Here is a 21,610-nt window from a genome sequence, read left to right on the forward strand (position 1 = left end):
AAATGTATTTTTTATTTTACAGTAGAAGCTATTGAAACTATATCTGAAAGGATTATCTTTCTTCCTTTTAAACGGTAGTTTGTATTTGGTACAGTTGTGTACCAATACTGAACTGACACGGAGTAATGCAGTCACACAATGCTGCAAGGAGCTATGGCCCTGAGCTAATTTCTGGCCATGAAATCTACATCATGAGAATGAGGGGATCTGTTGATTAGAAGGCCCAAAAATAGAAATAAAAAATGGATGACAAATCTGCTTTTCCACACGTCAAATAGAACTTTAAAATAAGTTTACAGAAAAAGTTCAGATTGCATTCTACGATATTTAAAAATGAAACCGTACTATGAGGATTTATGTTAAAGTTCAAAGTTATGAAAAATTATGGGTAAATTAAAATGTACAGAGGAATTCCCCCATTTTATATAGAGAAGTAGTCGGTCAAATTTCTAACGTGCTCCAGTTGGAGTATAAAGTCGGAAAATTACTCCTATAAATGTATACACCATTTTGATTATTTTTAAAAAATCGTATCAATTCTATATGAATCCATATGGAAACCCTGGTGTTGCATCTCCTTCCATGGGGAGAGTCCCAGAGTGACTATAGAAAACACAAGAGGCAGTGACTTAGGATCAACCTAGAACAGGGATGTCAAACTCAATTTACATGGTGGGCCTGATCCAACATCCTGGACCTTGGTGTGGGCCACATTCAGCAAAAGTTGTTTGGACACAATGGGGTATAAATCGGTAGGCGTTTCTTCTGTTTTTTGGACGTAACTCGAGTACAATGTAAACCAATTTCTGGGCGAGAGGTCTTGCACCAAATCTGCATTGGCAGCATGGCCACCACCATATTGGTCCTCACTGTTTTTAGGCATCCCTGGTAGCTGCTTGAAATCAATTTAAATATGCAAAAAAGGGTCCTGCACCTGTTTCAGGACCCTTCTGCAAAATGTGTGAAAATCTAGGTGGAACATGCGCCGTGCAACCTCAGACTATTTTTTCCTCTTCTATAGTGGCCTAAACAGCAGTCCTTAAATGAACTGCTGGAAGCCACTGAGGAAATGTTAGGGAAAGATTTTTTAAATTTCCTCATCTGTGCAGTGAGGAGGAGCTGGAGTGCTCCTCCCAACTCCACAGCATTATGGGCCACTGCTGGCCATAGTCTGCCCTCCTGCATCGCCTCCATGTATCGGAGCTTGTGATGCTCCCTGAGCCCCATGTCATGCCACCCCATTCCATCCTCCCTGCCCAAGCCCTAACCCTCCCGACCCCCAACCCGAGGCAATATCTCCCGACCCCATTCCATAGTCTGCTTCTCTCCCAAGGTCCACATTCCCGATCTGCATTTCCCTAAACTCCCTCTCTCCCCAGAGCCATTGCCCAGTCTCTGACCCCCTTTGAGCCATCTCCCGACCCCTATACACCAGTCTCCCTTTCTCTCCCACGCCCCCCCAAGCCCCCATCACCCCAGTTCCGACACCCTTTCCCTCTCTCCGCCTGCTCCAAGTCCCAATCTAAGTCTCCAGACCCCCAAGAGTCCCAACCTCCGCCTTCCAACCACCACCACCACCCGCCGCCTACACCCAGTTCCTAATCTCAGTCTCCCCATACAACCTCTCCACACTCCTCCTCTCTATCCCCTTCCGGTCACTCCTAAGTGAATGCCGGCTCTCTGTGCCTGCGTGATCGGCACGCTAATGTAGAGCAAAGTTTAAAAGCCACAGTTCGCGAGAAGCAGCGCCTGGCCTGGGACATTCATGCCCCACTTTGGGACAGATGCAACACTAAGCGCAGGACACTGAATGGTGCTGAATGATCTTATTTGGATTTCTTATGCTTGGTCTGCTCTTTCACCTTGTTCTGAGCAATACGTGCAACACCATGTAGCCATTTCCCAACAGTGTGTTTTGTGAACCAGAGGAAAATGTTTAGGGGATGAGTATGTCATGTAAAGATCTTGAAGGTCAGTGATCATGAATAAATGTTTTCATTTTGCACATTATTTATAGGCTTAACTAGGTGTTGATCCAAATATGAAGGTGCTTAGACGGTTGTGTTGCAGATGATGTATTGCAGTAATCAGTGGTGAACGGGACAGCATACAATCAAAGCCCAGCTGGGGGACACTGTCCTGAATGTAAAATTCCAATTTGTGCCATAGTCCCTTGCATGTTAACAGTCTTGCTCGTTTTTACCTGCTTTATTTGCTCTCTACATGGCTGTCTAGGAAAAGTAGAATTGGTTGCACATACTACAGTACCACAGGAATGAAGAAGCACAGCTCATCTTTCTCTTGCAAACGTTTCCTGACAAGCACAGCTTAGAATATTTTGCTGTGATAATTTGGACTGAATTTGAGCCAGAATTTGCTGGAGTGGGGCATCTCGCGGCATGCCCGATGAGTTGGATCTTTTTCTTCAGCCTTCAGCTTGAAAAATGTGTGTGTCGCAAATTGCTTGAAGTGGGAGTTGATAACGGCACGATGAGGTCAATGGGGCATCTGGGACCTTGGTGAACGATGGGACCAATAGTCCAGCTCCTTAATCAATGAAGTTTAAGGCTACAGAAAGAAACAGAGCAAACAACATAGCAGGAAATAGGGTGAATTAGAGTCAAATTAGATACAGAAAGAAAATTAGAGGGGGACAAAAGATTGGACCAAGAGTAAGAGGGGAAAAAGAGAGAGAAAATAAAAATTAAATTTTAAATTAAAAAAAAAAAAACTCCTCTAGGAACAATTCACTACCTGCAGGAGAGAGATTCCAGTTTCAACTGTTCCCTTTCTGGGCCAGAGTGGTTGAGTGGCATTGCAAGGACATAAATCAAATCATTAAAAGGGTCCTTACATCGCGAAATACCAGCCCTAACTTTCTGCGGCAAGCTTAATTCGTATTTATGGCGTCAATCCAGCAATTTCGTGACACTCATCGGGGGGGGGGGGGGGGGGGGGGGCGGTTGATGGCGAGATCCCGTTTTCACGAGGCTGGCGGCTGAGTGGCGTAAATCTGGCATGTGACTTTTAACTATGTTATTTTGCCGGCAAATTATGGACCAATATCTAGAGGTTCCTGGTCTACTGTTAATGCATGTCAATATCAAGTCTTTTCAGAAACCTGAAAAAGTAAAACAGGAAACCGGGCAGGCTAGATAAATATTTGATTAATCGAACAAAGACTGAACATTTTGCTCCTCACATTGGATTGTTAATGAACCTTTAGCTCTGAAAAATGAACTGATGCAATAGCACAGGATCTGGGGGTTTATATAATGTAGGAGTAGGAGACCATGGTCAGAAATAGGGATGTTCACTGATGACTACACAGTGTTCAGCGCCATTCATAACTCCTCAGATAATGAAGCAGTCCATGCCCACATGCAACAAGACCTGGACAACGTTCGGGCTTGGGCTGATAAATGGCAGGTAACATTCGCGCCACAGAAGTGCCAGGCAATGACTATCTCTAACAAGCGAGAGTCTAAGCACCGCCCCTCGACATTCAACGGCATTACCATTGCCGAATCCCCCATCAACAACATCCTGGGGGGGTCACCATTGACCAGAAGCCTAACTGGACCAGCCACAAATACTGCGGCAACAAGAGCAGGTCAGAGACTAGTTATTCTGCGGCGAGTGTCTAACCACCTGACTCCCCAAAGCCTTGCCACCATGTACAAGGCACAAGTAAGGAGTGTGATGGAATACTCTCCACTTGCCTGGATGTGTGCAGCTCCATCAACACTCGAGAAGCTCGACACCATCCAGGACAAAACAGCCCGCTTGATTGGCACCCCATCCACCACCTTAAACACTCACTCCCTCCACCACTGGCGTACCGTGGCTGCAGTGTGTAGCATCTACAAGATGCACTGCAGCAGCTCGCTAATGCTTCTTTGGCAGCACCTCCCAAACCCGCGACCTCTTCTATCTAGAAGGACAAGGGCAGCAGGGCATAGGAACACCACCACCTACAAGTTCCCCTCCATGTCACACACCATCCTGACTTAGAAGTATATCGCCGATCCTTCATCGTCGCTGGGTCAAAGTCCTGGAACTCCCTACCTAACAGCACTGTGGGAGTACCTTCACCACACGGACTGCAGCGGTTCAAGGCGGCGGCTCATCACCACCTTCTCAAGGGTAATCAGGGATAGGCAATAAATGCTGGCCTTGCCAGCTACGCCCACATCCCATAAAATGAATTTTTTTAAAAATTAAAAATCGCTACTTTTATTTGTATGTGACAAAAATGTTTTTATCAAAAGCACAACAGAACAATAACTTGTGTGCAATTTGAAAGAATACATAAACAACATGAATGCTTCAGTTATAGCTTTAAGCCTAAAGGCGGCAGGCCATGAATTCAGTATTAGTTAGCATATTATTGCTATTGGTTATAACTGTCACTAGTGTCTTGTCTAACTAGATTTGTACCCAACTATATTTTCCAAAAGAAAAGCAACACTACAGGGAGGTTCAGGGGCAGAATAATAGCTGCAACATTAAAGCACTGGATTTCCAACTACAAGAGTCTCATCTTTGAATCCCACACTTAAATGACATATGCCAATAAGTTCCTCTTCTGCCCTGTTTCTACGTTGTTTTGCAAACCAGTGAGCCTCTAATTTCTTGGTTGAGACTTCCTGACAGGAGGAGGTAGTCATATCATCTAAAGCTTTATAACAGAGCTCTTTAAACATTATTTTCCACTTTTATTTTTTTTTTAAACCAGAGAATCAATTATCCTGCCTGCTGTTTGTTAACATTAACATTTAAATGGCATTTGGATACTTATGAGATCATCTTTCACAGCCAGAGAGCATAACAGTGAGCAGAATAAATTGATATTCCTGTCTCAAAGTGGTATCTGTAGTATTATGCCATCCTTTCAAGGATGGCTGGCTCAAGCTCCGTCTAGTGGGCAGGTAGATTCGCTGCAGTAAACCTTTCTGTTTTTGCACTCCTGGCACAGGGGAATTACATGCCACAAATGCACATCAGAAGTGGTGGACTGCATAGCCTACCTGATATTTCACCCATTAATTTTAATGGCCAAAAAATGGGATGATCTCCATTAACAGGTGCATTACCCTCCGCATCTGAAACTCAAGTAAGTGATGTTTTGTGCCAAGAGTACAAAAGTGGAAAATTACCCTTACTGGGTTGTAATGATTACTGTGGAACAGCATAAGTAGTAATTATTTATTGTGCTATCACTTCAATATAATGACATCAACACAGGAGATATCATTATTGTGTTGTGGCATTGTATGTTTTTAATGGCAGTGTTTGGAAACTGCCGCAAACTGAGCAAACCACTTTGGGTGATCTGGGATGGCAATTTGGATCACTTAGGCTCAATATCATGAATGAGAGAAGGTATAAAAAAATTGAAAGGATATTCTATAACAAAAACACTTTGTGGCATAATACTTTGTTTAAAAACACAAAGAACCTGCAAATCTTTAAAAGAAATTAGTGTCATTTTGAAAAGGACGCGAGACTTTTTTTTGTCCCTCATCTTTTATCAGCTGGCCTTCCTGAAATAAAGGAAAGCTGCAATGCTGAAACATCATTAGCTGGCAAAAAAAAAACATTTTCTAGCAGCTTGAAAAACAAATACACTGAAAAGTGCTTAATTAATGTTCTGATCATGGGTGCTAGACATTTTAAGACATCTATTTATTTTGGGACAGAGATCATGCCAAATCCTTAAATTCTAATGCTGAATAAACATCAGAAAGGAGAAGGGCTTATTACAGAAGTGCATCTAAATAAGTTTGTAAAGCAGATGTCCTGAATAAGATTGTTCATCATACAAAACAGAGAGTGGTACCGTTAATTAAAATGCATCAAAAATATGGAAAAATGTGCTGGACTACAGTTATCTACCTAAACACCTCTTTTTATAAACTATAAGCCAGGTCACTTAAAAAAGGGCCACAAGGTCATGTCGACTAAAACTGATTTTATGATTAGTAAATACCACAGAGGACTCTTTAGAAATTAGTTGATTAATATTGCTACTTTTACACAGCATTATAACTTAACATTTGACTGCATCAAACATTATTGTAAAACTTAAAATAAAAGTATTTTCAGCTGCTGACAGCAATCAATACAGGAAAACATTGAGAGGCTAATAGGAATGGCAAGATAAAGTCAAACTCCAAAATAAATGCAAATACCAAAAACACCCAGACACACTTGCACATATAGTAAAAATAAGACAAGGGCTACAATTGTTAGGCCTTCATGATCAATTGGTTAATGAATTTAGAGATGATTTTAATTCTCATCATGTGTGCAGTATTGATAGTAAATGCCATGAAATGTCATTAAACCAGAGGAAAGGAAGTGGCACTTACCTGAAGAGCGCAAGGCTCAGTGACCACAGTACCAACGGTTTCCTCAGCTCAAACTTCGCTCGTTGTTTCATCAGGTGCCGACCGCCGAATATAAATGCAGCATATAGAGCTGAATACAAGAAAGACTTCTTCCTAAAAATAGCACAAAAAAAAGCTTCATCAGTGCAAGTGCAAGTGATGCGAAAATGCGGGGCTGAAACAGCAGCATTTAAACTTTCTTTTGTCTGCAAATATCAACATACTCCCTAGGATCCCTGAATTAACTTTCAAAAGAAACTACACACTCCTGATAATTCAAATTTTTTTGCACTAAAATGAATTACCAATAATTTGAATTCAGCAACTTTGTATCAAGTCGACTGCAGTGTCAGCTACCCAAAGTAAAAACTGCTATCATTGCAGAAAATTTTATTAGTAAACAGCAACATAAATAACATACTGATCAATCAACAAAGACAGATACATACAAATTAAAATATGCAATACAGAATTCGAGTCACTGATCTGACTGCAGTTGGTAACAGCCACCAGTGAAGGGTAGAAACCTGACAATCTCTCGGCCCACTCGCCCCCCCAGATCCACTCACTTACGGGATAACATTACTTGGTTTAAAATTCAAATTACTTTTTCAAAAGCAACCCAAGATCCAAAAAAGGAAATACTTCAGTAAGATTGCTAGAAGTAGGGCCGCTTTTTTGAGGGACACTAGGGCCTAGCAAGTGGGTGGTTTATCATAGAAATTTATGACACAGAAGGAGGCCATTCAATCCATCATGTCTGTGCCAGCCAAAAAAGAGCTATCCAGCCTAATCCCACAATCCCACTTTCCAGCTCTTGGTCTGTAGCCTTGTAGGTTACGGCACTTCAAGAGCATATCCAAGTACTTTTAAGAGCGTTTCAGTCTCTACCACCCTTTCAGGCAGGGAGTTTCAGACACCCACCATCCACTGGGTGAAAAAAGTTCTCAACTCCCCTCTAATCCTTCTACCAATTACTTTAATTCTATGCTCCCTGGTTATTGACCCTTCTGCTAAGGTAAATAGGTCCTTTCTATCCACTCTATCTAGGCCCCTCATAATTTACACCTCAACCAAGTCTCCCCTCAGCCTCTTCTGTTCCAAAGAAAACAACCCCAGCCTATCCAATCTTTCCTCAGAGCTAAAATTCTCCAGTCCTGGCAGCATCCTCGTAAATCTGCTCTGTACCCTCTCTAGTGCAATCACATCTTTCCTGTAATGTGGTGACCAGAACTTAAACCTCAGCAAGGAACAATCTAAAGTAGAACTTCTAAATTGGAAAAGGGCCAACTTCAATGGGATGGGAGGGGATCGAGCCAGGGTAAAATGGAACCAAAGATTGACAGGAAAAACTGTAATGGAACAATGGGTGATCTTTAAGGAGATGTCTCAGGTACAGGCTAGGTACATTCCAACAAGAGGGAAAGGTAGGGGAACCAAAGCCAGTGGTCCTTGGATGACGAGGGAGATAGAGAATATGAAGAAACAAAAAAAGTGAATGATGCATGTTAGGTGTGCAGCTCGGAACAGTGTTAAGCTGCGAGTTTGGTGAGTGAGGGGGTTCCTTTCTTTTTCTATCTTTGTCCGCTTCCAGGAGAGCAGGAGATAAAAAGCTGCACAAGAGGGGACAGAGAACCAGTGGGAGTTCGGCTCGGTGACACCCCCCAACCACATCTGGAGAAAAATAAAAGGTGACATCACAGGGAAAAGGGCAAGTGATTGGCTGGTGAGTATTTTGCTCACAAAAGTAACATCTCTAGTTTAGAATAACTGGTGTTTAAAGGGAAGTAAGGTCCCTAGTGTATTTAATATTCTTTAATGTAATTTAAAGGAAGTAAAGGGAGTAAATTAAGGGTAGGACAAGGCAGGGCAGCTTGGCAGCGTGGAGTGCTCCTCCTGTGCTATGTGGGAAGTCAGGGACACTTTCGGTGTCCAGGGCGAACACATGTGCAGGAAGTATCTCCAGCTGCAGCTACTCGAAATCCGCGTTTTGGAGCTGGAGCTGCGGCTGGAGTCGCTGTGGAGCAGCCGCAAAGCTGACATTATTGTGGATAGCACGTTTATCGAGGTCGTGTCACCACAGGTAAAGACTGCACAGGCAGACAGGAAATGGGTGACTGCCAGAGTAAAAGAACTAGGAAGGTAGTGCAGGGGTCCCCTGGGTCCATCTCCCTCTCCAACAGATTTTCCGTTTTGGATACTTATTGGGGGGGGGGGGGGGGGGGGGGAGATGGTTTCTCAGGGGAATGCAGCCAGAGCCAAGTTCGTGGCACTACGAGTGGCTCAGCTGCACAGGAGGGGAGGAAAAAGAGTGGGAGAGCAATAGTGATAGGGGATTCCATCGTAAGGGGGAACAGATAGACGTTTCTGTGGCCGCAGACATGACTCCAGGATGGTATGCTGCCTCCCTGGTGCCAGGGTCAAGGATGTCACTGAACGGCTGCAGGGCATTCTGAAGGGGGAGGGCGAACAGTCAGAGGTCGCGGTTCACATTGGTACCAACAACATGGGTAGAAAGAGGGATGAGGTCCTGCAACAAGAATTTAGGGAGCTAGGTAGCAGATTAAAAAGTAGGACCTCAAAGGTTGTAATCTCTGGATTACTCCCAGTGCCACGTGCTAGCGAGTATAGGAATAGGAGGATAGAGCAGATGAATGCGTGGCTAAAGAGTTGGTGCAGGAGGGAGGGATTTTGTTTCCTGGATTACTGGGCCTGCTTCTGGGGAAGGTGGGACCTGTACAAGTCGGACGGGTTGCACCTGAACCAGAACGGGACCAACATCCTTGCGGGGAGGTTTGCTAGTACTGTTGGAGGAGGTTTAAACTAACTTGGCAGGGGGATGGGATACGGAGTGGAGCTATAGTAGGGGGTGATGCACAGCCAAATATTGAGGAAAAAACAAGTCAGCCTGGAATGCAGAGCAAATATATAACGGCACAAGGGAGTATATCAAGGCTGGATGGCATTTATTTTAATGCAAGGAGTCTTGCGAGTAAGGCAGGTGAATTGTAGGTGTTGATGATCGCATGGGATTATGATATTGTTACTATCACAGAGACATGGTTGAGGGAGGGGCAGGACTGGCAGCTCAATATTCCAGAGTATAGAATTTTCAGGCGAGACAGAGGGTTGGGGGGGGGGGGGGGGGGGGGGGTTGTAAAAGAGGGGTTGTCACAATATTAATCAAGGAGTCAATTACTGTTGTACGGAGGAATGATATCTTAGCAGCTTCCTCTAATGAGGCCATATGGGTAGAACTTAAAAACAAAAAGGGGGCAAGCACTTTGCTGGGAGTGTACTAAAGGCCCCCAGTCAGGGGGAGATAGAGGAACAGATATGTAGGCAAATCTCAGAAGTGTAGAAATAATAGGGTAATAATAGTAGGGGATTTCAACTTCCCCAATATTAACTGGGATAGTCAGAGTGTGAAAGGCTTAGAGGGTGTGGAATTCTGAAAGTGCATCCAGGTGAGCTTTTTGAGCCAGCATATATAAAGTCCTACAAGAGAGGGGGCGGTACTGGACCTAATTCTAGGCAATGTAGCTGGGCAAGTGGTAGATGTGTCAGTAGGAGAGCATTTTGGTGACGGTGGCTATAATTCGGTGAGATTTAAGGTAGCCATGGAAAAGGAGAAAGATGGTCCAGAAATAAAGGTTCTAAATTGGGGGAAGGCCGATTTTAATATGAATAAGGCAGGATCTGGCCAAAGTGGACTGGGATCAGCTACCTGTAGAAAAATCCATATCAGAGCAGTGGAAGTCTTTTGGAAAGGAAATAGAGAGAGTACAGCACCAACATGTTCCTCTAAAGGTCAAGGGAACAAACCCAGGGAACCCTGGATGTCAAGGAATATACAAGAATGGATTAGGGAAAAAAGGGAGGCTTTTGGCAGATACAATGGACGAAGAACAGTGGAAGCCCTAGAGGATTACAGAAAGTGCAGGGGGGTACTTAAAAGGAATTAGGAGAGCGAAGAGGGGGCATGAAAAAACACTGGCGGGCAAAATAAAGGAAAATCCCAAGGTGTTTTATAAGTATATTAAGGGCAGGATAACCAGGGAAAGAGTAGGGCCCATCAGGGGCCAAAGTGGCAATCTGTGTGTAGAGCCAGAAGATGTAGGTGAGGTTTTAAATGAATACTTTGCATCTGTGTTCACTATGGAGAAGGACGATGCAGGCATAAAAATCAGGCAGGGGGATCGCGATATACTTCAACAAATTAGTATCGAGAGGGAGGAGGTACTAGCGGTTTTAGCGGGCTTAAAAGTGGATAAATCCCCAGGCCCTGACGGGATGTATCCCAGGCTGCTGTGTGAGGCAAGGGAGGAGGTTGCAGGGGCTCGGACACAATTTTCAGAACCCCTCTGGCCATAGGGGAGGTGCCAGAGGACTGGAGAACAGCTAACGTAGTACCATTGTTCAAGGGTAGTAGGGATAAACCAGGGAATTACAGGCCAGTGAGCCTAACATCAGTGGTAGGGAAATTATTGGAAAAATTTCTGAGGGACAGAATTAGTCACCACTTGGAGAGGCAGGGATTAATCAGGGATAGTCAGCATGGCTTGGTCAGGGGGAGATCATGTCTGACCCATTTGATGGAATTTTTCAAGGGGGTGACTAGGTGCGTGGATGAGGGTAGTGCAGTTGATGTAGTCTACATGGACTTCAGTAAGGCTTTTGACGAAGTCCCACATGGGAGACTGATCAAGAAGGTAAGAGCCTATGGGATCCAGGGCAATTTGGCACATTGGATCCAAAATTGGCTTAGTGGTAGGAGGCAGAGGGTGATGATCGAAGGTAGTTTTTGTGACTGGAAGCCTGCGTCCAGTGGTGTACCGCAGGGATCGGTGCTGGGTCCTTTGCGGTTTGTAGTGTACATTAATGATTTAGATATGAATGTAGGAGGTATGATCAGTAAGTTCGCAGATGACATGAAAATTGGTGGAGTGGTAACTAGCAAGGAGGGAAGCCTCAGGCTACAGGACGATATAGACGGGATGGTTAGATGGGCAGAACAGTGGCAAATGGAATTTAACCCTGAAAAGTGTGAGGTGATGCATTTTGGGAGGACTAACAAGGCAAGGGAATACACAATGAATGGCAGTACCCTAGGAAGGACAGAGGATCAGAGGGACCTTGGTGTGCATGTACATAGATCCCTGAAAGCAGCAGGACAGGTGGATAAGGTGGTTAAAAAGGCATATGGGATACTTGCCTTCATTAGTCAAGGCATAGAATATAAGAGCAGGGAGGTTATGATGGAGCTGTACAAAATGCTAGTTAGGCCACAGCTGGAATACTGTGTGCAGTTCTGGTCACCACACTATAGGAGGGATGTGATTGCATTGGAGAGGGTGCAGAGGAGATACACCAGGATGTTACCTGGACTGGAGTGCTTCAGCTATGGAGACTGGACAGGCTGGGGTTGTTTTCCTTAGAGCAGAGAAGGTTGAGGGGGGACCTGATTGAGGTGTACAAAATTATAAGGGGCATAGATAGGGTAGATAGAAAGGAACTTTTTCCCTTAGTAGAGGGGTCAATAACCAAGGGGCATAGTTTCAAGGTAAGGGGCAGGAGGTTGAGGGGATTTGAGGAAAAACTTTTTCACCCAGAGGGTGGTTGGAATCTGGAACTCACTACCTGAAAGGGTGGTAGAGGCAGGAACCCTCAACATTCAAGAAGCATTTAGATGAGCACTTGAAACGCCATAGCATACAAGGCTATGGACCAAGTGCTGGAAAATGGGATTAGAATAGACAGGGCTTGATGGCCGGCGCGGACACAATGGGCCGAAGGGCCTCTTTCTGTGCTGTATAACTATGACTATGTAAATTCTTCAAATGAGGACCTGGCCAAATACAGCAAGTTGAGAGGGGAAGTGAAGAGGAAAATAAGACTGGCAGAGAGAGAATGAGAGAATAGAATGGCAGTTAACATAAAAGGGAACCCAAAAATCTTCTACCGGCATGTAATTAGTAAGCGGGTGGTAAAAGGTGGGGTGGGGCCTATTAGGGACAAAGGTGGTGATATATGCTTAGAGGCACAGGGCAAGGCTAAAATACTTAGTAACACCAATACAAAGTATTCATGAAGGAAGAGGATGCTGACAAAATATCGGTAGAAGCGACGATGGTAGAGGTAATAGAACCGGTGAAAATTGATAGGCAGGATATACTGGAAAGGCTGGATATGCTTAGCGTGGATAAGTCGCCTGGTCCGGATGGCTTGCATCCCAGGTTGCTAATGGAAGTGGGGGTGAAGATAGTGGAACAGCTTGCCATAATTTACCAATCTTCCCTAGATACAGTAGAGGTGCCAGAGGATTGGAAAGTGGCAAATGCGACACCCTTGTTCGAGAAAGGGTGCAAGGACAATCCTGGTAACTACATGCTGGTCAGTTTAACATCAGTGGTGGGTAATGTTTCAGAAACAATAATCAGGGAAAAAATTAACAGGCACTTGAGGTTTAAGTTAATTAAGGAGAGCCAGCATGGATTTGTAAAAGGCACATCATATTTGACTAATCTAATTGAATTTTTTGATGAAGTAACAGAGAAGGTTGATGAAGGGAATACAGTAGATGTTGTCTATATGGATTTTAAGAAAGCATTTGACAAAGTACCACATAGAAGACTAGTTAACAAAATTGAGGCTCATGGAATAGGAGGGTCAGTGTCAGCTTGGATAAGAAATTGGCTTAAGGACAGAAAACAGCAAAATGTGGTAAATGGTTGTTTTTCAGACTGGAGGATGGTAGACAGTGGTCTTCCCCAAGGGTCAGTGCTGGGGCCACTGCTTTTTTAATAACTTGGATATTGGAATACAGAGTAAAATTTCCAAATTTGCCGATGATACCAAACTTGGAGGTGTGGCAAACAGTGAGAAGGATACCAATCGACTGCAACAGGACATAGATAGGCTAGCAGAATGGGCAGTGGAATTTAATAGAGAAGTATGAGGTGATGCATTTTGGCAGAAGGGATAGGGAGAAGCAATATAGACTTAATGGCACAGTGAAGAGTGTGCAGGGGCAGAGGGACCTGGGAGGTCATGTGCATAGATCTTTGAAGGTGGCAGGGCATATTGAGAGAGTAGTTAGCAAAGCATATGGGATCTTGGGCTTCATAAATAGTTATGTTGAACATTTACAAAGCTCTGGTTAGGCCACAACGAGAGTATTGCATCCAGTTCTGGTCACCACACTTTAGGAAGGATGTGAAGGTCCTTCAGAAGGTGCAGAGGAGATTTACCAGAATGGTTCCAGGGATGAGGGATTTTAACTACAAGGTTAGGTTGGAGAAGCTGGGGTTGTTCTCCTTGGAGCAAAGGAGACTGAGGGGAGATTTGATAGAGGGGTACAAATTATGACAGGTTTGGATAAGGTAGACAGAGAAAGGCTGTTCCCATTAGCTGATGGTACAAGGACTAGGGGACACAGATTTAAGGTTTTGGGCAAGAGATACAGGGGGGATGTGAGGAAGAGCTTTTTTTACGCAGCGAGTGGTAATGACCTGGAACCCGCTGTCGACGAGGGTGCTGGAAGCGGAGACAATCAATGATTTAAAAAGGAAATTGGATAGGCACTTGAGGGAAATAAACTTGCAGGGCTACAGGGATAGAGCGGGGGAATGGGACTGACTGGATTGCTCTACAGAGAGCTGACATGGACTCGATGGGCTGAATGGCCTCCTCCTATGCTGTAATGACTCCGAGAACTGTACACAGTACGCTAGCTGCGGCCTAACTCATGTTTTGTACAGTTCAAGCATAACCTCCCTGCTCTTATATTCTATGCCTCGGCTAATAAAGGAAAGTATCCCATATGCCTTCTCAACCACCTTATGCTGCTACCTTCAGGGATCTGTGGACATGCACTCCAAGGTCCCGGTCTTCCTTTACACGTCTCGGTATCCTACCATTAAATACTAGATGTAGCACATCATGCATAATTATATTTATATTTACAAAATGTCTGCAAAAGTGAGTTATAAAAAGCATGATGAGTTTTATAGGAGTTGAATATTAGAGGAAGCCAGAATTGTCTTAAATCAACAAATCTTTTGAACAACTTGCGTTTATATAGCACCTTTAACATAGTAAAACATCCCAAGGTGCTTCACAGCAGCGTCAGACAAAATTTGACACCAAGCCACACAAGGAGATATTAGGATAGGTGACAAAGAGGCAGCTATTAAGGAGCAACTTAAAAGGAGGAGAGGGGCACAGAAGTTTAGGGAGGGAATTCCAGAGCTTGGGGCCTAGACAGCCCCACATGGTGGGTCAGAGGGAGTGGGGAATGCGCACGAGGCCAGAATTGGAGGAACGTAGAGTTTGCGGCGGGTTGTAGGGCTGGAGCAGGTTACAGAGATAGGGAGAACAAGACCATGGAGGGATGTGAATACAAGGATGAAAATTTTAAATTTGAGGCGTTGCTGAACCAGGAGCCAATGTAGGTCAGCGAGCACAGGGGTGATGGGAGAACGGATCTTGGTGCGAGTTAGGATACGGGCAGCAGAGATTTGGATGAGCTCAAGTTTACGGAGGGTAGAAGTTGAAAGCTTTAAAAGGTTTATGATCTTGGATAAAACAAATTATTTGCAGCTTTTTCATTAATATAAAACCATTACAAGACCTTTCATCACCTTTTTCTCCCCACAACACTTTTTATACAAAAGAGAAACTGCATTTTGGTAATAATGCACTGCTTTCCCAATATGAAAAATTATATTCACTAAATAGGGTAAATGGCAGGTGAATAGAATGCAAGATATATTTTATCCCAATAACTGGGTATAAACCATATTCATGTTTTAATTTTGTAATGCCTACTATACTGTATGAAGCATCTGGTATTAGAAATGGGAACAAATCATTCCCAGCTGCAACATATCGTATGTTTATTATTCTAAAATCTTATAGAAGTGACATTACTATCTAAAGTACAATTTACTTGTTTCATGATCGACCAACAGTGTCGAGAAGTAAAACCCAGCCTCCATTCTCTAATCCCGCAACCTAACCTGAACAGTATTGCATATGTCATTTTGAAGTATAGTATTTTGAAATGCAGTACTTCATTGTAAATTCATTACACAGCTCTACCATTTTAAAACGGAGACTAACAAGTCTCTCACAATGTTAGATTAATTAAACATAAAAGAGGTAGATATATATTTTCTGCAGTAAAATTGTACGAAAAGGGGAAAAACACAACTCATTAAACCACTCAACTCAAAATAAACCATGAGTATGGTCATTTTTCTTCAACAGGCAATGAATGTATGGTAAGCAGTTCAAAGCATTGAACTCTAATACAATTAAGTGAATGATTTTGACAGCTTGATTTGCTCAAATGCTTTATTTTTAACTTCCAAATTACAAGCCAGGTTTTAAGGCTTTACATCAAATGCACAGTACTCTAATATCACAAACTTTTATTCATTTGAAAAAGAAAAAGCAGATTCTAAATGCACCAGTAAGTAAAGTACTCTGTGACAATCCCCTCCATACACATGCAACAGTTCAGAATAGTTGTGATTACTTGCTAGTCATTTTACCCACTGATCTAAAACTAGAATTTCAAAAATGAGTATATGATCTATTTGAATGAGCACAAACTTACCTCACATTTGTTAACTTTAACAGCTTGGTGCAACTGAATTTAGCAGAGATGAATTCCATCTCCTGTAAACAACAGATAATATGGGGCCCCCAACCTCTGATCTTCACTCTGACCTCCAATCTCACCCTGGCTCTGGACCTTGATCTTTCCTGTGGCCTCCGATCCGCCTTCTGACCTCTGACTCTCTCTCCCCCCTCCCCATTCCGGAGCCCGATCTCCCCTCCGCTTCAGACCCCGATCGTCCCTCTGGGTTCCGATAACCCCCTTGCTACCCCCCCCACCCCCGGCCTTTCCGATCACTCTTTCTGCTCCCCGGCTGTGGCCTAGTGCCGAAGGCCTATTGCCAGACAGCCAGCAAGCCTCTCAATCTGGCTGGCTGTGGCCGGGAAACGCAAATAGAAAATGCCAATCAGGTTCTGCCGTTAAGTTCTTCTGGGTTTCCCGACCTCAAAGCAGCCCCACTACTCTCTCCCCGCCTCCAAATTAATATCCAGCCCAAAGTGCTTGCACTACGTGAATCCTGGTTTTCAAAGAATTACAAAAGTTCCAGAACTCATTCTATCCGTAAAATGTTATTCTGCACATCTTAAAACTCTCTGCCGCTCTACCTCTCTCTCCTCCTTTAAAACACTCCTTAAAACCTACCTCTTTGACCAAGCTTTTGGTCATCTGTCCTAATATCGCCTTGTGGTTCAGTGTCAAATTTGTTTTATAATGCTCATGAAGCGCCTTAGGATGTTTTTCTACTTTAAAGGCGCTATATAAATACAAGTTGCTATTGTTGTTCTCTTCTGAAAGACTATTTAGAATTTGATAATACAAATAAAATACAAGCATAAATGTTCTAAAACAGCAACATCAGTATTATGATATTGTATATCAGAATTCATTTACAGGAGCAACAGTTACCATCAAAATGGTAAAAACGGTAACTTGAAACAATTGTAAATACATAATGTAATTACAGGGAAGACAGGTCAGACATCCAGTCGATCCAATGACACAGATCCATGGAGACAATGAGAAGTCAGCATGGCACCACATTACACTACACAATGAACGGTAATAAACTGACCAGATGGTTCTCCATAGGAAGACTAAGAGATCAGATAAATCCAGATACTAGTCTGAAGTATGTCAAGAAAGACCAGAGCTTGTAATGGAAATTAATCAAAGATTCATTGAAAACAGCTAACAGGAAAAACTTTACACAGAAAGTGCTAAATATTTGGAATATTCTACTAAGCAAGGTAATAGAGGCAAATTGGGGTTATTTCCAAAACAATATGAATCCCACAATGAATTTTCTTATATTTTGGTATTTCTGCCCAATACAGCCAAACCAGAGTTTTAGCTTTTATTCTTTATATTATGGACTTGCAACCTGATCTTCCTTAGAAGGCTGTACTTGCTAATGTCAACACAATTCGTGATGGTAGTAACATTAAATGTAAAGTCAATAAAACCCAAGCTAGAGATATTAATCTGTTTCAAACATACCTATATTCCAGTTAAAAGAATCACAGTAGTTCAGTAATTTACTGCCAAAAGTAATTCTCTAACCAGGACATTAAAGTCTCGTCAGCTCTCAAGTTCTCTGCTAATACACGGTTAAATTCTGGAGGCGAATCACGTCCTTTAACTGCAAGAATTGTGAAGGTCATTGCAGTACAATCAAAGACAGATGTTGAAGCTGGGGCACTACATCACTGTACAACCTAGCAACTTCCATGCAATCTAACATGCTTTGCTAACTACACAGGTAAGGTGGTGGTGGGGGGCAGAAATACAGTTTGGTGATGTCCATTAAGCTAAGCAACAGAATGTGAACATGCTGGTCCATATTATGTTACTGTAAGATAGCAAAATACTGCAGATGCTGGAAATCCGAAATAACAGCAGAAAATGCTGGAAAAACGCAGCAGGCCAGGCAACATCCGTGGAGAGAAATTAGAGTCGACATTTCGGGTGAACCCTTTTTTAAAACTGGAGAGGAAATGAAATAGATCGAAAGGCAGGGCTGCGATAGGACAAAAGTAGTAAAGAGACATTAAGAGGTATTCAAAACCAGACGGGACTCAGTATCGAATTCAACAATTTCAGATCATAACCTCGGCTCCCATTACATTTTTACTTATATATTTTTTCCACCCCTTTGTTTTGGGTTTTCCCTTCCCCCCACCTTTCCTTTTTTTTTCTCTCTCCCACATGGCAGCTGTCTCTCTTTCTGCCACAACATTTCACACCTAAATCTGAGCCGTCTTTTGTCTCCACTTGTCCGGTTACCATCTCATCTGGTTTTAAATACCTCTTAATGTCTCTTTACTTCTTTTGTTCTATCGCAGCCCTGCCTTTCGATCTATTTCATTTCCTCTCCAGTTTTGAAAAAGGGTTAGACCCGAAACGTCAACTTTAATTTCTCTCCACGGATGTTGCCTGGCTTGCTGAGTTTTTCCAGCATTTTCTGTTATTTATGTTACTGTAACATGTGTGAAGAGTGTTCTTAAACATAACACATTTAGGTTAACTTGTCTGTTTGAGGCTGTGTAAACTGAAATGAACAGAACGTAAAACTGAAGGATCTTAAAAGTTTCTGTGTTGCACTGCACTGAAAAACCTTTACAGATCTTGAAAGAAATAAAGTGCTCCTATTGATCGAATCAAGATTCTTATCTGCTATACTTGAACCCCTACCATGAAAATTTCAATATACAATCCCAACAATGCCAAGTGGCATGGTTTATTCCCTTTACTTGTGGTATCCAACTAAAATATAAATATTTCTCAGATCGATCATGGACATGCTCAGGTGAGTTGTTTTATGTTACAAAATGCACAATATGTCTCGGCTACCAACTTGCAGTGATTCAATAAGTGATATACTTTATTACAAATTTTATGGAAGTGTTAGGAAAATTGTGAATATGTGCATATTTTCATAGGGCTTGGGGTCCTTGCATCTGGGAGAAGTGTGAAAGGATGGGGAGGGGGATATGGGAAGAAAGAGAAAGCGTCCCAGGATCTAGGAGCAGGTTAAGTGGAATTGTGGGGTGTGGAAGTACTGGGATGTCAAAGAATCTAGGAGAAATCAAGATGCAGGAGAATTAAGGCTGTAACTTTACATCAACCCCTTCTTGGGACTTTTCTAAGTGGTCTTCCAACACACTGTCTTGGTTGTTTAAGATTACTGGATGGAAAGTGGTAGGGACAAAGTGGCTGAATTTCCAATATGATCTCCCAGTGGGCGAGGCATCTCACCAGGAATGTGATTTTGTAAAATTATTCTTATACTGTATTTGCTGACTTTAAGTGCACTATTTGTTTCAAAAGAACAAACATGACTCCTGGCTTAATGCTGGGATAATTCATTGGTGGTCACACACTCCAGCTCCCATGCTCTTGGCCAGGACTCTGAAACCAGCTTGAAGTTGCTTACTGCACTTTTACTACCCGAGTCACAGCTAGGAATGCAGCAATGGGGCCTTTATAGAGCGAGAGTGAGTAGAGGGCAGTAATAGGCAAAAATGGGACCAGTGCTCAAGGCGGAGATGGGGCAGAAGACAGCTAGGAGGCACGTGGAGAATGGGGAGAGACAACAGGAGGGAACATCAGGCGAGAAACACAATTTTCAGTGGCATCAGATGGGTGGTGCAGCAGCAAAAGCACCACCTACCTTAAATATGCAAATTTGGAGCTGGGAGAACTCAGAGGGAAGTGCAATAAATAGGTGTTTAATTGTAGCAGACAGACTTGACGGAACTAGCATGATGTAAAAAGTGTGACAAGAAAGTGTTGCAGCAAATAAGCGTTTACAGGAAATGAAAGCGACAGCAAAGACTGTTATATATGTGGTCACCAACAACTTTCATACTGTTCCAGTAAAACACTCTGCTGAAGTGATCTTTACTTGTGAACAGAAGAAATTAAAAGATTTACACAGACAACATTACAGCAAGAGTCCACAATCTTTTGGTTTCTTTGGGGGGTTGGTATGGGGTTAGCACAGCTGTCAATGCAATAACATTCGCTTCTCCATACTGCTCTCACGACATCTGAACTGTTAATTCCTTACATTAGTGGACAGTCAGTGATGCTACAAATTACATTCATGAACTCAGTAGGTTCCAAGTGATATATAAAGCAGCCTCACTAATCCAAGGTTTGCATGCTCGAGGCTGGTTAAATCTTTTAGTTCAATCCCGGAGGCAAATTTAAAACTTCTGCCTGAGAAAATAAAAAAGTTAACCCACTTACACTTAATCCCACAAGTCTATAAAGACAGGAAGAGCTGGCAGAAAAATTTTAGGTAACAGAAGATCAGCAAACGGAAGCATTAGCGAAAATAAATAAAGATACAGACGCACAGAATATTGTACGCGGTCAACAAAAATAACCATAAAATCTTGTTCATATCAGGATCGTAGGTCTGTAATACAATGTTATAAAATAATTTAATATGCTATTGAAGGTATAATTACTAGTCCTAGCCCTTTTTGGGCTTCCCCAGATCAGGCGTATTCCCCAGACGTTCACCAACTAAAGTTAGAGATAGCCGAATTCTATAAGATGCTTAATTGGGTCTAAAGGTCCAGGCTATCTCTCCCTAAAGGAAAGGAATGACTGAAGATGTTACCGTCCTCCAGATAGCACTTTTAATAAGTTTAACTAGATTGTAACCTTCCAGATATTATGAGGGTCCAGAAAAAAACCCAGAATTCTGCAACTCCTCACAAGAGTGTACAGAAATTGAGTTTGCAAGTTTGATACAGAAATACTCAAATAAATTTATATATTTTTAGAATTGTCTAAGAGCCAACATACAGTTAACAGCTCGTCAGTCAATCGCAACTAACAGTTCAAAATACAATTCGCTTACACAATCATCTTCTGAGATCCTTATTCTCAAATCTTAACTTCGTTACATTTATACATTTATTATTTCTAATCCAGAATATCCACCAAAATCAAATTAAAGTACCTCTTTGATCCCCGAGACTCAAAGAATTAAAAACTTAGAGATGCCTCTGAAGAGTGAGAGAATCGCTTTGCCCCTTTCCAGCGACTTCTGACTGTATCTGAAAAGCTGTATTTTTATACCTTTTTTTAGTGGTTTATTCTTGGAAGTTTTCTGCTGATTATCTCGTCATTATTTAATCTAATTATCTCTAGTCATCTTCCTGTTGACTTTTTTCTACTCTTATTGTCAATTTAACCGTTAGCTTGCAGACTTCTGTCTGTTGTTTAGGTGTTTCAAAACTTATCATAAAATACAATATGACAGTAGCCATTCTTATCGAAGGTCTTTCATTCAATTTCTAAATCACTTCTGCTGTTTGAAAACAGACATCGTGTCTACTAACTGTTCCAAGATCAACACAAACACAAGGGGTCGATTTTCGTGGAGCCGTCGGGTGGGGTTTCAGGCGCGGGGGGGGGGGGGGGGATCCTGAATTTGGGGGTCCCGACACCATCGCGCCCAAAACCCCGCTCCACGCAACTTTGAGGCGACGGGTACCCGCCCCGCACTGGGACCCGCCAAAACCAGGCGAGAAGGGATTAGTGCCAATTAACTGCCTGTTAACAGGCAGTTTTTAGC

The 21,610-nt window shown here is 42.7% G+C and overlaps 1 protein-coding gene across 2 annotated transcripts in view; it reads right to left on the minus strand.

Moving 5' to 3' along the window:
* elovl6 (ELOVL fatty acid elongase 6) overlaps positions 1 to 21,610 on the minus strand; it is a 156,549-nt gene that overhangs the window by 50,448 nt on the left and 84,491 nt on the right. For both annotated transcript variants that reach the window (XR_015072487.1, XM_085962214.1), the window contains exon 2: positions 6,375 to 6,506. Coding sequence is in view for 1 of the 2 variants with exons in the window: in XM_085962214.1 (XP_085818340.1) it covers positions 6,375 to 6,506 (132 nt within the window). In the remaining variant the exon portion in view is untranslated. The remainder of the gene's footprint in view (positions 1 to 6,374; positions 6,507 to 21,610) is intronic.

Source organism: Somniosus microcephalus, chromosome 2 (assembly GCF_052327205.1).
Source record: "Somniosus microcephalus isolate GS21.2 chromosome 2, FLI_Smic_1.0, whole genome shotgun sequence".
Classification (NCBI taxonomy): Eukaryota; Metazoa; Chordata; class Chondrichthyes; order Squaliformes; family Somniosidae; genus Somniosus; species Somniosus microcephalus.